Genomic DNA, 17,215 nt, shown 5'->3' with positions numbered 1-17,215 from the left:
ACTGTCACTGCTCATCACATGCTTCCTAACCACTTAATACATGCAGATTTTGTTAACATTTCTCATTACAGTTTTAGTAAAGGGAAACATCTGTTTCCCCCCCGCCTTAGAAAGTTACACTGCATCTTCCAGGCTGCCACGTGCCTTTGAAATTCTGTGCTTAATCAATGTCACAATCTCCACTTCCACAAAAAAACCCCCCAGCACTCAGACAAGCAGCCTTGCAACAACTCCCCTTCCCCAGCATTTCAGCATGTTTAAATGTTTCCAGTTTTCCTAAAGCAAAGAGCAGCGCTGCGAAATCCACACCAAACCCGAAGGTTTTGCCGACCAAATAACGAAACGAAGAGCGCAGACCTCGAGAATACAAAATTCATTTCAAACTTACAAAAGTCCTCGGCACTGCAAATCCCGTCACAGAACGCAAAACCGTACAAAGGATATTTTCATTAAAGTTTAGAGTAATGATAACTGCTGCCAGATCTTCCCGGGCAGATCATTTCGGATCGCACACATCTTCCCCTCCAAGACGGATCAAGTCTCACATGTGCCTGGCAGATGCTGCTCCGGAGTCAAATGTGTTTTTATGTGTTTCAGTGCAACCTCACTGCTTAGGACCGGGAGGTTCAGCAGTGGAGCCCTCAGCGCTGTCCCTGACCCTGCTGCTGGCAGCTCTGGGCTCCTACTGCCTGCAGGTGTCGTGGAAAGCCTCGAGCGTTCGGAAGTCCCTCCACGTGGGTGGCAGGCCGTCCTGCAGGAACTTCCCGCAGCGCTGGCACGGAGCCTGGAACAGCTTTATGTAACTCCTTAACCAGGTCTGAAAGGAAAAGGGAGAGAAATTAAAGAAAACTGGATATGGATGTTCCCCTTTGCCATTATTCTTGTCGAACGGGAGCAGCAAGGACAGAGGATGGGCTTTGGCCAGGCCCCAGTGAGGTGCAGGGTGATTTTATAAATACGAGCACACCCAAGATTACAAGGTCACCGTAGAGCTGAATTCCCACTTTATTAATCATCTCTTGCTTTTTTAGTCACTTAGGCGAATTTGTTAGTAGAAATTCCTGCCTGTGAGCAGGAGGCATTCTCAGCCCCAGAATGGTGATGGGAGGAAGAGCGCTGCAACACCTCGTATTTTTACTGGGATGTAATTGCTCCTGATGGTGCCTTCTCCAGCTGAGTATTGGTTTGTCTCTTGCCATGACCATCTATCACCCCCTGCTGCACTCCCACTGCAGGCTGGGCTCTCCAGAGCTGAAGACAGAGGGACTCTCACATCCAGCTAATGAACTTCCTCTCTAATGCGATTTTAGGATCAATACTCACTGGTCATAAAAATACTGAGCCATTTTAAACCTGATTACACTGATGACTACACAGATATATACATAAATAAAAGGCCAGTCGTGCTGAACAACACAGGCTAAGTTCAGATGTTCCTTCACAAAGTTCCTGCCTCTGAAATGGGCTCTTCCCATCATCACACGCAGCAATGAGCATTGCATAACCCAATTCCCCACTCGAGGAGCTCCACAACTAAAAAAGCCCTAGAGCAGCAGATTTATACTGTGAAGGATGCACATGAATCTTGTCATTTAAAGTCCTATTGAATTACATCGATAAGAGAAAATTGTTCTCTGAAGAAGAGGTCAGCCGAGTTTATTGAAACAAATCCTTCCATCTTCATCAGAGTCTTCTCTATAGCAACCAAACCTTGGGCCGTCAATAACTCTCCTCCAGAAGAACTAGATCTTGTCTGGGTTGAGCAGTAAATATGGGGACAAGGGCAACACAACTCTACAAGTAAATTGCTGTTATTTACTTCAGCTTGGATGGGCTTTGCTGGTGCTATTGAAAAATCGAATTTTCTGAGCCATAATACAAAAATAGGTAAATGAAGTTAAATTGTGCACTTGAGAAACAGAAAAGAAAGGAATGGGTTCTTCATTCCCATCAGAAAATTAGGGCTTCAGAAGATCCTGTCATGTGGACAGCACAAGTGACAGGTGAAAGGCCCAACATATGGACACTTGTGCTGGTTTTGCTTTGTGGGAAGTTTTGGTGTTTTCTCTGATCGATACAGCGGGGCCTTGGCTCACACTAACCACTTGTTCTATTAAACATTCATTTTCAGGACCACGTTGAACATGGATCTGACCAGTAATGCTTGCTTTCACCTTTCAAAACCTATTATTTCAAGATGCACTTTGCAAATCTCTCATCTGAGTGGCCTTTTCATTAAATAACCAATCCAGCACAGCAGGGAGGAAAGCCCGACTGTTCTGAAATTACACACTGGAAATTAAGGACGTAAAAAAAAAAAAAAAAAAATTGGTGCTAAACACTCCTAAAGATAGTGAATGGCAAAATGAGAATTCTGTTTCCCAAAGTCTCAGCTGCATTGCTCCAGGTGAAGCGAAGGAAATGGAGGAAAAAGCCTGAACTGTAAAGAAAATCTCCCCAAATCCTCCATTGGGAGCCTCTAGCAGGGAGAACAGCAAGAGCCTCCACTGCCAAAATTCATCTTGGTAGAAGGAATTCTGAATCTTAATTCCTTGTTCTCACCCTCTGATTAACAGGGCTGCGTCTTGTGCAAGTTTATTTCACAAATATGACTCTAAATACAAACAGAATTAAAGGGGAAAAACATAAATCTGTATATCAAGGCAGAATAGTACTGGATTAATTTTATTCAGTAAGGAAAGATCTGAATACTCCAGTATTTCCTTGTTCCTCCAAACACCTGGTGCTGAGCTGGGTGAGTACAAACAATTCCACAGGAACAAAGTCTGGATCCAGCAAAATGGAACCTTCTGGAAATAATGCCCAGCACATCCCATACCGGGCAAGCTGCCTCAGCTGGAATACACTGGGAATTTGAGTTTCCTCCTCCCAGGGAAGCTCCAGTGGAGCAGATTTTGTATGGCCAGAACTCGCACAAAGGGCTGGGCCACAGGACACAGCTTGGCTGAGGGAGTTGTTCCTCCTGTTGTGACAGATGACCCAGACCTTTGCTGGAATCATCAGGCCAATTTTGACACCTGGGATGTAACAGCCACTCCCAGCTCACTTTTCCAACACCAATTACCCCAGGGGAATGGGAATGAGCTCCATATCCCTGTCCGGGGAGGAGACACAAACAATTACAGTCTCCAGCTTGTTTGAACCGGGAGAATTCCAACTGCACTGGAACTGCCGGGTGTCAATCACTGCAAACACACTCAGATCTGGCTGGAAAAATGGTGTTCTCCAACACACTTACCATGAAAGACCTGACCACCACGTCCGGCATCTGGGGCAGCTGGTAGTGCAGCAGGGCAGTGGTTGCATGATCTGTCACCTGCACCAGAGCAAAGCAGAAAGAAAATATCTATTCACTCCTCGTTTCAGACAAAGCAGTGTTAACCTGCAGGAAAACTGCGAATTCCATGGGGAGGCAGCAAAGCAGGGAGGTGCAAGGATTACTCAGTCTCATTTCCTCTGACATCAGGAATCAATTAATACAATTATGGTTTATAAATACTTGCCTTACTAAAAGATTTCTGATAAAAAGCTTTTTAATTTCCCAGACAGAGCTGTAACAAGCTCATACATCTGGGAATTGCACATGGATACAATACATATAAAATGTGTATTTATAATAATCGGAATAATTAAAGAAAAATGAGGAAAATTAACCATTCCTGACTTTTTTTTTTTTTTTCCTTAAATAACTACAATTTTTAAAATTATTTTGGAAGGGGCAGTTTCTGACAGTTATGAAACAATTTTCTAGCAGTATTCAGCCTGTCAACTGTTATCAGCACAGTCAACAGCTTACTGCTTCTTAGAAATTCCAGGCTGAGTGCAAGAAATTATTGGAAAAACTCTTCAGGCTGGACAATAAGGAACTCAAAACAACAACACAACCACAAGAGCTCTTCCACAGATTTCAACTCACGAATCTCAATGGTCCTCATCAGTAATGGCAAAGCTTCCAACAAAATACATGACTTTATAGAGAGTGATTAAATTGTATTTTCTAGCTCTGACAGGGAGGAGTGGAGCTCTTCTCAGGGCCAATCTAAAGACTATAGCAAACTTTGAGTAAGAGGAAGTGAGAACTGAAGTTCCCATTGCTATTCCCAGCTAAGTCCAGTTGTTCCCCATTTGCAGCTCGGTCCGATTCAGCAACGGGAGTCGGAGCACTCCAAGCTTGACTGGAGAGGAGAGAGGCTTGAAGCTATTCAGGGAGGTGGTTTTGCCAAAGCCATATTCCTGAATAAATCCATGTATAGCCAGGCTCTCATTCACACCATCCAAACTCCCTCCACTGAGCACTCCATCGCGTCAGCCTGTCTGAATCCAGTTCTGAGTTTTCCTGCTATTTTAGACACAGGATCTGCACCCCATCATTCTCACACACCCAGCTCTGCAAGCAGGGACTCACATGTGCTTCTGACATTTGCAAGGGAAAACTTTCAGGACTTTGCACATCCTGGTGAGTTTGCAAAAGATATTCACAAAAACGGACCTCGGCCCGTTTTAGCCATTTCTGTGTTACCGTGTAAAAATAAATACGAGAAATAATGTGATGCACGGTGCATTAATAGCACAGCATAACTCAAACCAGCCATTGCTTTTAAACACATCTCATGTAGTGCTCAGAAGCCAGCCCGAGCCCCAGCAGCTATCTGGATTTCTTTTTGAGACGGTGCTTTTACAGGATGGCAGCAGACATGTCAAAGAATAGGAAGTTCTGAAGATATTTATGAGCAGCCGTTCTCCTTCTGCTGTGTTTCTACTTCTAACAAACTGTGGTTTGTTTTTTTTAAGATATTTTTTTTTTCCTCCTGAACAACAAAGTTGTTTTCTCTTGGCACCGGAGGAAGTTGCTTAAAAAAATACTGCTATTAACAAATTTAAATTGACTGGCCACTTTGGCAAAGTTACCCATATGCTGCTGCTATTGTAATGTAAAGATAATGAGATTCCTTGGGGAGATAAAAGCCATCCCAGCATTGCTGGAACACTAATAATGCCTTCTGCACGGAAAGAAGGCGATTTCTACCCTAAGCAAGAGCAGATAGCTAAAAAAGATCAAAGTGGATGTCAAATTTGAGGAAGAAGAGTAAAGGAATGACCCCCGTCCCCTTCCCAAGCCAGCAAAGAACGTGAAGTCATCAGAGAAGAGCTGGGCCATGGATAAACTGCCCAGGGCAGGGGAGTGAGGGAGAACTGAACCCTCCCAAGACAACAGAGACATGAGAGGAAACACAAACTGACCGAGATTAAAAAAGAGGAAAGAGGAAAAAAAAAGAGGAGGGGGAAAAGAACAAATCCCAAAAGATCAATACCCAGCTTTCCTAATGGCAATACAATTTCACACCAAAGCACAGCAAAACAAACTGTCTATGTGCCAGCTCACTTAAGGGACACACTTTTTCTTCCAGCCAAGCTGGAATCAGAAACTAATTTATTCTGGGTGTAGGATGATATTTTGTACATCTCAGGGTTTTATTTTATTAACTCCACTTTTATCGTTGTGCCTTACCTACTGCTTATCTAAGTTATCAGTCACTTTCTAATTCCTCTACTTCTTTTTACAGGGAAACATTCAGGGGAGCACACATCGATTGGGATAGCTCTGCCCTGGACCTTGAAATGGATTTTCAAGAGATCTTGCAGAAGAGCTCAATATTTCACAATTCATCTATTGAAAAGCACTTGTGTTTCTTGTCAAAAAAAAAAAGTGAAAAACAAGGCAATCTCCTACAGCAAAATTCTGCTACATAAAACAGCCATTGTTTAACTACGCACTTGGAGACTGAGGAAAAGAGACTTCAGTGACATGCAATAAACAAATTTGGCAAAGAGACTCCATTTTTCACAAGAAGTAATGCATTGGAACAGTACTGAGTTTTCCAAAGGTGACATATCCAAATATGGCTTTATTGGGCTCTGATGACACTGTCATACAGCATTCCCAAAGCTGGAAAATCCATAAAAAAAGTAAAATGATACCATTTCCAGGTGGAGAAGGCTGAACAAGTGCTTCCTGTAACTGGGATAAGCAGCACAAAAGCTTTGCTCCACCACAGACCGGGTGAAAGAAGCTGCACCTGGCCTAATAAAAACCATCACATGACTGAATTATAAAAGCCCTCCCTCTCTCTGTGTATTTTATCTCACTGCCAGGAAATATCCTTCTCAAAAATAGGTGCAGAACTTCCTTTAAGAGCCACAACATTTCTTGCCACTTACTGGTTTATTCCCTCAAGCACAGCACTGACAACTCCATCTAATATAAAGGGATTCTTTAAATCCCCTGGAAGGTTTTTAATTTTTTTTTTTTTCCCCAAACCCTTGTAAGTTCGTGGCCTTCACTGTGGCCTGTAGCAATGAGCTCTGGAGGCTGATCACAGCACTCAGGGAAAGAAAAAAAAGGAAGTTATTTTATTAGTGTTTAGATCTTTTATAGCGTGGAAAACTGCACGAATGCCTTCGTTCATTTCCAAGGATTCCCATTACTCAATCCTCTCTCCAGGAACACATCTGGGTCTCTCTGGAGGGAATGTGGAGCACAGAAAGTGGTGCCTGAGAGGTGCTGGGAAGGATGATAGATGGAACAGGCATTGATGAACTCACACAAATCTCACACACCCTTCCCCACTCCCAGTTCAGGAAAACAGCACCACACTTCTCTGAAACGGGATTTATCAGTTGTTTTCAGAGCTCACCAAGTGTTTAGTTATTATTTTGCTTGTTCTGCTTATTTGCACCGGGTCACAGAGGTTTTATTTCGCTCAGTGAGGTCTTTGAAGAGAGGCAGGGACTGATCCTGCCCAGGAGCAGCAACCCTGGAGCAGCCCAGCTCCCCTCCCTGAGCAGCAGCAGCACAGCCCACGGTTTGTCTCATGCCTGCATTCACCCTGCATGTGATCTCACTCTGAGATTATTGACAAGAATACATCTTCATACATTACAATATTTATGTGCCCTTGTGGTGCTGAAAACGCCATCACTTTGGGATCACACAGCTCACCAACAGCTTCCCAAAGTCCTGGTTAAAATGTGCTTTGGGGAGAAGCACATCAAGCAAAAACACAACCAGTTTGTGGCATTGCTAAAGCTGTTCGTGTGAAAATAATGATGGGACTCTGAGATCAGAATGAAATAAATGGGTTTAAAACCTCTGCACGTGATTTAAACAGCCAACCTCATCACAGTGCCCAGCAACACCAGCGATGCTGCTCTTAAGTTTGACACCATCTCCCAGTCTGATCCACTCACAGCAGCTCCAAAATTCTGTGTTCTTCCCTCTTTTTTGAATGCAAAGTTATGAACATTGCACCATTCTTTACAATTAGAATTTTGAACCCTCTGCACAATGACTGGATTTATGCAGCCTTCATGTATACCGGGATTTAAGCCCCAAAATCTTTCCTTATTTCCTGTTTTATTCCTCTTCTTGCATTAGTGGATCAAGAGGCACGAGGTGTTAAAATAAGGAGGTTTATAAGATGAAAACATTTGCTACTCCTGTGGAGTTTAAATGTCACACCAACATGGAAGCCTGAAAAACCTTTTCTTTGCTCCTTGTGCTTCTGCCCTTTCAGCATTCCCCTCCCTTATTTCCCAGCTCCATTCTCTGGATCCAACCCTGCTGGTGCATTCAGTGCCTGTAAGGCTTGTTCACCCCAGGAGCAGATTCAGGCAGTCTCCAGGGAACTGGGAAAATGTCTGTACACTTGAACAGTAATGGGCCCTCCAGGAGCTGGCCCCCATCAAACCACACCCACTCGGGTATCCTGCCTAGTAAGGAGAGAGAAAAGCCTTGCTGACACAGGCAACGCTCCCAAACAGAAAGGATAAATTTAGCTTCGTCTGACAGGGTTGGATTGAAGATCAGAGGTCTCTGGTCCTTCACCTAGAGAGTTGTGTGGAATTTGACAGACCTGCAGCTCCCCCAGGCAGGGATCTCAGGAGCTCCAGATGTTGTTGTATTGTCACTGAAGACAGAGTTTGGGAACTTGGTCGGGGTTTTAAAGAGGAACAGCCCTGTCCTCCAGAGGAGTGATGGATTTTACACTTAAAGGCAGCAGTGAAAGGCCTGCTCAGCCTCTTCCATGGGGGGAGCAGTTACTCATCCCTGTTTTTCCTTCTTCCACATTGCCATACTGGTAAGTGCCATGAGAAACACATTTCAAGAACATTCAGATGTGCTCTGACACATTTACTCATGATTTTTTAGTGGCATGACAACATTTGTTCAGAAAATCCTGCAGTACAGATCCTACCCTGGTAACAGAGGACAATAGTTTCCGTAACACTATTTTATCTATTTCCTTCATTTTGCTACTGCTAAATCACTACTCCTGGGCATTTACAAATAGACACAAGTGCAGCTTTAGAGAAATAAAGAGGAAATCAAACCAAGCACTGCAGCACAGAGAATTTACTATGCTGAACCACAGCACTGTCACCTGTTTGAAAACTTGACGTGGGTCCCAGCCTTAACTTCTTCAACTATCGGCTCCATCTATACCATCTATTGATTAGAAGGTGCCATCACCTTGCATTTTTATCACACTTCTCAGGCATGAATCTGAGAGCTCTGTGCAACCAATTCAGCTGAGAGCTCCTGTGAAGTCAGCAAATATTCCCCCAGCCTAAGGCATGAGAAACTCAGCCAAAGAGAGGTGAAGTTGTCCAAGGTAACACAATGACAGAGCCAGCACTAAAATCTATAAAACTACCACAAAATCCCACCACAGACAGTTTTTCAGCTGGTTGCAGGACACCCTTTCCCTGAAGGCTTTCTGGGTTGGTTTTTATTTTTTGGTAAACAGGAATAATTTTTTATTTATCAAGAAAAAAACTGGACAATAGGTTCTTGGGAAGAGAACAAAGATTCTCATTTATCTGTACTGCAGCCATAGAGGCAGCAGGAAGAGGGGTATTTTATGTTTTCTCACTGATCTCTTCCAGCTTCTGCTCTGAAAGCATCACTAGGACATGAAGGGAAATTTATTCCACTTATTTATGCACCCTGAGTCCTTAACATGGACATCTAAGCAAACTGGACATTTACTGTACTCTGTTATCTCACTACAGACAATGACAAAATCAAAACCAGATTATTTATTATCATTTCACACAAATTTCAGCAATATGAATTTACCCTTTCAAGTTATTCTAAACCAAAACATCCAGGAGGACAATCATATGCCCAAATGAGTGTACAGCCAAACACAAACGTTGGGAAATCGAGATGATGGAGGTCAGTCCAGAACCTTATATTTATTCCACTGCAAAAATCACTTTAAAGCAGGCTGATAAACAAATGCTGTTCTACTTCCTGCTCTATTAGCGTACTTGATTGCTAAAATAGAAAGAATATTTAAACCGCTAATCTCCGGGGTAAAGAATCAACTGCAGCAAGAATTCGCTTTAATGCCAGGCAGAGAAGGGAGAGCAACCAAGCTCCCCCAAAGTTGTCCTTTGATCTCCAGCAGGGTAATATCCCGGGTCAAACACCTCCCCTTCTGACTGTCTGGGCAATCTTGGAAGGGAGCTGCACAAACACAGCCAAGATGCCGCAGTTTTGACCCCTGGTTTTGAGCCCTTTCGAGTCCCTGACCCCCATTTGTTTCACAAACTACAAACGCGGATGAAAGGAGCCAGTGCAGCAGCCGCAGACTCCAGCTCCTTGAACTGGGGCTCGAGGGTAGGGAAACTGGAATTTAAACTCAGATCAATCTGAGCTTACAGCATTCCGACAAGAGGCCTTCAAAGAGAAATCTTCCCTTGCTTGAAAATAGCAGGATATAGATCTTTCTAAAACACGCTTTAACCTTCTTAGCAGTTTTATTTTTATTGCTGCCATTCTCTCATCGGTCTTCTCTTACTTTATGGCATAAGATTCATTCCAGTAAGTCCCTCCTCTTGCTTACACCATCATGGGAACAAGGGCAGGCAAAAGTAACATCACGGAAAATATTTCCAAACTCATTTTGGAAAGGGGTTCCAGTGATTTATTAAGCTCAAGCTCTCAGGAATGTGAGGCAACGAACCCCAAAGAAAACAGCAAAGCAAAATCCAAATGAACCTGAAGCAGTCCTTTCTCCTCCAAAAGATTTAAACTGAAGAAAGAATGCTCAAAGAGTCCTCAGGAAATTTTAAGACTAGTGCAGTATAATCTCCAATTTCCTATTCCAAACCATGGACTGGAATTGTGATGGGAAATAAATCCAAATTAAATAACACCAGAAGCGATCTTCTTTTCTACTCACAGTTTTCCATCATTACAAATTATTGTTTGCTATTTTCAAGTTGTGATGACAAAGAATAAATTCTGAATTATTTAACATAAGAGCCCAGATATTTAAAATCAATTCCACACATGTGCCTTAGGTAGAGAGAAGGGATGTGAGACTTACCTTCTGAAAAACTTGATAGTTGGATTTAGACCATATGTCAAGCTAGAGTATGGGGAAAAAAAAAAAAAAAAAAGTTATATATTACTACAGATAAAGAAGAGCTTTGGAGAGAAAATGGATCAACAAAGATGTATCACTGAGTTCTTTCTTTTGACCCCTTGCCCTCACCTGCTGCAGTCCAAGAAAGGGAATTAATAACAAGATTTCCTTTGTATTGCAATGAAGAATGAACACAGTTCAGCGCAGTTTCAATAAAAAAATTATACACACAAGACCTGTTGAATTAATGAGTTCTCTTTAAAAAAGCAAAATCTTCATTTGTATGGGGTTGTGGCTGATCTATGCAAATATTCATCAGCTTGAGTGTGTTTCTAAAATGAGGGCATTTTTATTAAGTTTATGCTTGTCTTGTGTTGAATAAGTGATTCAGTTACAAACGACACAAAGAGCGTTTAGCTGAATTAAGCCAAAGCTCTGGGTCTACTGGGGCTAAATAAAACATCCCTCAGGAAACCCCATTTACATCTGCAGACAAAAATCACACTAAGAGAGATACGAGGTCGTAGATAACTGCACAAATCCATGACTTAAACGTGTGCTCAGCTACACACAAACCAAGAGAACAAAATTGAAATTTAAGATTTATTAGCCCCCAAACTGGAAGGTTAAGGCTGTCCTTGATGAACAGCCCAGTGGCTCTGGTGTTTAACAATTCCTACTGACACGTTCATGCTCTCTGAGCCCAGCCCTGTGGAACATCTTGGACTCTGTCAAGGAAAAGCAGCAGGGAAAAACAAGAGGAGCTTCCATCAATCCTGGACTTGCAAATCACTTCTTTCTTCAGCAGATCCCAGCCTACTCAACAATTCTGTACGCACAGGACTTGTCACGGGAAAGGTGTTTGATAAAGCATTAATCTCAGGAATCTTAGTCTAGACAGAAGAACTTCTGAGTGAATTTATGAAGCAGGGGTAGCTCCTCTAGTGCCTGAGACCATGGCTGGACACACGAGCTCTCACAAGAGAGGCTCTCTCTTTTTCTGGTTATTAAATTGATTATTTCAGTTCTGCCTTAGGTGCCCACACATTCTAACTGATGGTACAAGACTCTTCAAAGGCACAAAAAGAGTCTGAAATGAAGTCAGTCATAAGAAGTGAGTAAAACACATTAGAGGGAGGTGAAGGAAGCAAGGGGGAAGGATGCTGACTCCAAGCGATTAAGAACGGTCAGAATGCTAAAAGCTCTCACTCTTTTAGGAGCAGCACTGTGAAGTGGCCCATGTCCAAATCCTGCACAGCAGTGACTCCTGAGTCCCCAGTGCTCCGTGTGGACAGGACGTGATGCTAAAACTTCAAAAACTGCTCCAGGATCGATGTTTCACAGCTCAGCACCGCTGACCTTGCTGTGAGACAAAAGGCAGCTGATATGTCAGTGCCTCTTCCAGGCTGGATGGACACAGAGGCACCTCCCTACAAACCCTGTAACATCTCCTGGCTCTTGGGGTGAGATCAAGAACCTGTGTGAGCACCAACACACAGGGTGCAGCCCAGACTTGGACCCAGGCTTGATTTACAGGGAATTATCCCACCTGTGCCTGCTGGGAAGGCAGCACTGCACTTCCAGATTAGAAAAGCCTACATTTGAAAATAAAAAATTAACGTATATTTACCCTCCCCCTTCCCCCCTCCCATTTTAATGTAATTTACAGCTTTTTTCCGACTACAGAGTTGCTGTAATTGGAATGTATAGATGGTTTGCTTCTCTCCAGTGATCAAACCACGTATGTGATCCTATCTAGTTAGGCTCAAAAAAAAAAAGTCCACTTCAGACGCTGCTTTAAGATGAGTCCAACAGGTTCTGAATGTTCATTAGTTGGCATAGAGATGGGAAAGCTGAAAAAGTAATGAATGCCTGTCTTACAGACATGATGTTATCCATGTTAAAAAAGGAAGAAAGAAAAAAGAAAGAAAGAAAAAGCCACTAGCCCCTGCTCCATGCATACATCCTAAATGAGCGCCCACCTTTCCCTCCTGAAACCGAGGATTAAGGCAGAGGCAGATTAAAGAATGAATCGTTACAGGTCTATTATTCTTCAACTTTTCACTTTCAATCAAGACACACATTTGTAACTAAAAAAACTGCTGAAAGCACAATTTCAGGGCATCCTCTGCATGCGAATTAACCCGGGGCTTGCTTTCCCCAGTGCCCCTCTCCCCACCCACCCCCAGCAGCTGTAACAAGAGGCCGTTTTCTGAAGGTTGTCGGAGCGATTTCAAAGGCGATAACAACCCCGAACGTTCCCCGCATCCCATATCAAACAGGTCCGGTGCCAACACTTATTAGAGAAATCGGATTCAACCCCCCCTTCACCCAAACACACACACGGCCAGCTTTGAAGTGGTGAGAATGCAGGGATCAGAAATTACCCGAGAGACAGCTCTGCCTGTCTTTGAAGCTCTCCTTTGATACCACTATTTCTTCTCCTCTCTTACGCTAGGAGGCTAAAAGCTGCCTTTTCTTATTGATATGGGGTAATTAATGAAGCCGTAGCATTAACATAACCCAAGTTCCTGAACATGAGAATTCGACTGAGACACTTCTTTCTTTAGTTAAGCCCAAGGGATGCAAAATAGGAATTTGGCTGGGCAGTGATGTGAAGTGCCCACATGCCCTGCCAAGGTGATTCTTGGTATTATCCTGCCAAAAAAATCCCAATATGACTTTTTTGTTGGCAGACCGATGGCTCAGCTGCCCTGTGAAGACGAGCTGCATAGCTTCATTTAGTCAGGAATCAGGAAAACACTAGTAATTAATTACTATCCATGGTTAAACTTCAATGCACAACAAGCATGTCTCAGTCTGAAATCAAGGGTGGCACCGTGCCACCGCTAAAATCATGAGGGTAACTAAAATGCACCAGTCTGTGGTGGACACAAAGGGTCAGGATGGTGAGCAAAAGCAACTGTGAGCAGGTCCAGCACCCATGATGTGTCAGAGCCTGCCAGATCTCACTTACTGTTTTTGCAAAGCGGCACCAAAAATGTCCAAGTTATGCAGCTGGCAGCTTGGCAAAGACATATTCTGCAGGGTCTGTGAATAATTCACGAGAGAAGCACACGAGGCACTTAAGAAATGCAGTGATTCTGTCTGTATAAGCAAAGTTTGAAAATAAAACCCCAGAATGGTCTTGTTTTATTCACTGCAAGCTTCAAACTTCTGCTTTTTCACCTTAATTTTGAAAGTATTTAAATGCGTAAGAGGGAGGACCCAGTTTAGGGAGACTTCAGCAGAGACCACGTGAGGCTCTCACGTAAGCACCTGTCAACCTGCACAGCACAACGTGTGAGCACACAGCAAGAGAAAACAACCTGGAAAACGCACTGTCAGCTTCCCTGGGTAACTGCTGGCGTGTCCCTGTGCAGCTCCACAACCAGGAGAAACACCCAGATTTGGGGTTTTTTGCCAGACTTGCCTGACTGAAGGACCAGAAATCTCAACAGCTCTGCTGTTTGCACTCGTCCCTTCCTTTCCTCTTCCCAGCAATGCGGAATTTGCCAAAAACCAGTGTATTATCAGTAATAAATTGTGACTACTCTGATCAGAGGGGAAACCTTTGGCCTCTTCTGTGCGCAGTCCATTTCTCACTTACTATCAGTGTGACCCGTCTCCCAGTGATGGCCAGTTCTCCTTTTTTAAATACCACTGAATACATCTGGTTGCCCCAAGACCATCTCTACTTGTAAAAAGTCTCCCACTAAATTTCACTTTCTGTACTTAAAGGCCTTTCCAACACGTGCAGTTTGGAGGATGACTCAACAGACCCTCATCCAGTTATTTAAGTGCAAAGAAGTACAAAGACTTATCCCGTGTCCGTATCCCTTCTTCAACGTGCCTTACAGAAAAGAGGCACTTCAGCATTGCCATTTGCATGTTAGCACCTAATTCCTCATCTCCCTGTTGTTTACAAATATTAGATGTTTCCTAGGAATACATAAGCTAGGTCCCAAATCAACAATGACTGTGTAAACTGCTCCCCGGAAAAAATTATCACCTCCTACTGTGTTCCTGAGGGTTCTCCATATTTCTGTTATTTAATAAGGATGATACTCTCTGATCTTTTTCTTACTTTTTTTTGTGTGTTTCTCCTTAATGCTGGTGCATTTTTTTCTGCTATCAGGCTAGCAACTGAGAAGCCAGAATCGTGTAGAAACCTCACTGAAGTACCTTCCCAACAGCATCTGCTGTGACAGGGAAGGAATTGCAATGGACTGTGTCTGAAACTGACTGCAATCACTCATTCCCAGCAGGCACAATAAGGAAAGCAAATCATTGTGAGAGCACAATCTTAATTCTTATTCTCCAATTACCAGAGTAGTTAATTAGTGACAACAAAAAAAGGAGCTCGCTGTTTGTCAATATGTGCTCCAGTTGGCAAAACTAGCAAACTACGCATTTATTTAATCTTCCGAGCCAAATTTGCTCATGATTTAAGTGGCTCCAACTCCAATTCTACTTCAGTCAAATGAAACGTTCCTATTTATACCTAAAACAGAGACCTTCAGGTTTGCAAAATCTCTGGGATGCCCACTGGAATAGTGAAGTGCCACATAAAGGTCACGGGTTGGTGCAGCCTTAAAGGAGCAGTCGCACAGCCCAGGTTTGGACACGAAGATTAACGGGTAGAGAACAGACTCCCCTGCAGACTGGCTTAAAGCAAGAAATAAGCCAGGTGTTACCAGCAATGCTCTGGAGGAGCAGAGCTGCTCCCCACTGACAGCAGGCAAAGGTTAGTGCCCCGTGCCCAGAGCTGGCCTTGGCAAGTCCTGCTGTCCCCTGGCAGCAAATGATGGCAGAGGAACAATGTGCAGCTCCCAGGAGGGTTCACCTTGAGCTGAACACAATCCCACTGCCAGATGCTGAGTTTCAGAAAGGAACTCCTTACTTAGCTTTTCAGCATATATAGCATTATTGTATTTCAAGGGAGCTTCAAAGGAAACTGGATTCATCAGAGAAAACGAGCACACCCAAATGAAGTGTGACACGGGAATCCATCACACACTGTCAGCGCTCTCTCAGCAGACCATCATTTCGCTTCCGTGCGGAACTTGGGGTGAAGAGGGGCTGGTGCTGTAGCTCTGTATTTATATGCAAATATACAGGGAGTAGAGAGCAGCTGCTTCTGCGGCAAACTGGTATTTAAACTTGCCTATCTGAAAAAGGCAAATCAAAATTAAGCAATTTTTATTTTACTACTTCTTAGGCCAATCCCCTGCCCTTTGAGGGAGAATGTCTCACCTGGGAAACAGAGCTGCACTATTTCCTTCAGCAGCTCAGCTCCTGGCCTTTCCCAGAGAACAGAGGTTCAGACTCAGAGCTGCTGAACTCTGGGTCAGCATGCAACGTGCTCCTGTGTGCTCAAACACAGTTATCACTTTTGAAAGGAAAAGAAGTCTCACCTCATTATAACATGGCCTATGGGTGCCAAATACTCATCTTGATATAATGAACTTTTTATTTTAATAGGCTTCATAATCAGAAGAGAAAGCTCCATGGAGATATGTGAAAGATGGAGGTATTTAGTGCTGTTACTGGCAACGGAGAGTCCTGGTGGATGTCTTGGGAACAGAGACCAATTCCACCCTGGAAAGAGACCTGAGCTGAGCTGAGGCCGTCAGGTCCTGTTAACATCTCCTGGTGGGCTGAGGAGAGCCATATGGAGTGTGTGCAGGCACAGGAAATCTCAGGGTTCAAGCAGGGTGAACTGTTCACAAAACAAATCACTTGTGGAAGCAGGTAGCACTTGCTGCAGTAGCTGCTGTTCAAGATGTGCTGCTGCTGCTGCTGGCAAGCAAATTCTTGAGGAGCACCTACCAATGATCCTCTCTGTTGTGTTTATCAAGCCAAAAATAACCAGCCCAGGATTTCTCAATGGCTCTCAGAAGAGAGAAAGCTGAACCTCGGGCTGTTGATTTGCTGGTACACTGCAAAAAACATTTTCTCAGCAGACACTACAAACACAGCAACTGGGGTCTAAGGTGATAAATCAGAAATTCAAGCAAAAGCTTCAGAGCTTAGAAAGAACTCAAGAGATCTGGGGGTGCAAAACCCAAGCAAAGCAAGACAAATTTAAACTGGAACATTCTGCAGACATTCCGAGCCTTTTGCCAGCTTTATGTTTCCAGTGCACTTGCAGTGGGATCCCAGTTTTCTGCCATGTAAACAGATGAAAATGAAATGGCTGGAGAGGCCATACCCACCTTGCCATCCTCGGTGTAGACGTTCTCGTTGTAGCCTTTGACGATTGTCCGGTCAATGAAGAGGCTCCGCATCACCACGATCACTTTTAACACCTTTCCTAAGGTAACCTGGGGAGAACAGGACAAGGACACAAACGAGATGAGGGCGAGGTGATGGAGTCTGAATTCGTAAGACCATCGAGCTAACAGCTTAAGTTGATGCAATTTCAGTTTTCAATTTTTTATAGAGAGACCAAAATAAAAGATCTAAAAGCAGTGTGTGTTATGAGGAGGAGAGAGACTATAAAGCACAGAACAAACAAACATTCATTTGCAACTGAAAATGTATGAGTTCACAGAATTCCCTTGTGCAGGCATGACACTGCCAAGCAATTCTCTCCATTTTATTAACACCACAACTCAATAACTTGTCAAAAACAATGGGCAAATGTGATTATTTTCGATGAATTTGATATTCTCCAATATAAGCCCACTTAGAGAAAAACAATTCCAAAGAAGAATCGGACTCTCCTAATGCTGGCTTGTAAAAGCATGCCACGA

At 43.5% G+C, this 17,215-nt stretch overlaps 1 protein-coding gene across 1 annotated transcript in view; it reads right to left on the bottom strand.

The window, feature by feature from the left end:
* Positions 1 to 358: 358 nt before the first annotated feature.
* MED27 (mediator complex subunit 27) overlaps positions 359 to 17,215 on the bottom strand; it is an 82,717-nt gene continuing 65,860 nt past the window's right edge. Inside the window, exons 5-8 of the mRNA XM_040083121.2 lie at positions 16,676 to 16,783; positions 10,419 to 10,460; positions 3,260 to 3,337; positions 359 to 817 (exon numbers count right to left, since the gene is read on the bottom strand). Of these exons, the coding sequence (XP_039939055.1) occupies positions 683 to 817; positions 3,260 to 3,337; positions 10,419 to 10,460; positions 16,676 to 16,783 (363 nt within the window). The 3' untranslated portion in view covers positions 359 to 682. The remainder of the gene's footprint in view (positions 818 to 3,259; positions 3,338 to 10,418; positions 10,461 to 16,675; positions 16,784 to 17,215) is intronic.

The sequence above is a fragment of the Hirundo rustica genome, chromosome 20 (assembly GCF_015227805.2).
Source record: "Hirundo rustica isolate bHirRus1 chromosome 20, bHirRus1.pri.v3, whole genome shotgun sequence".
NCBI lineage: Eukaryota > Metazoa > Chordata > Aves > Passeriformes > Hirundinidae > Hirundo > Hirundo rustica.
The sequence above is the reverse complement of the archived record's forward strand: the minus strand, read 5'-3'. Positions and strand labels throughout refer to the sequence as shown.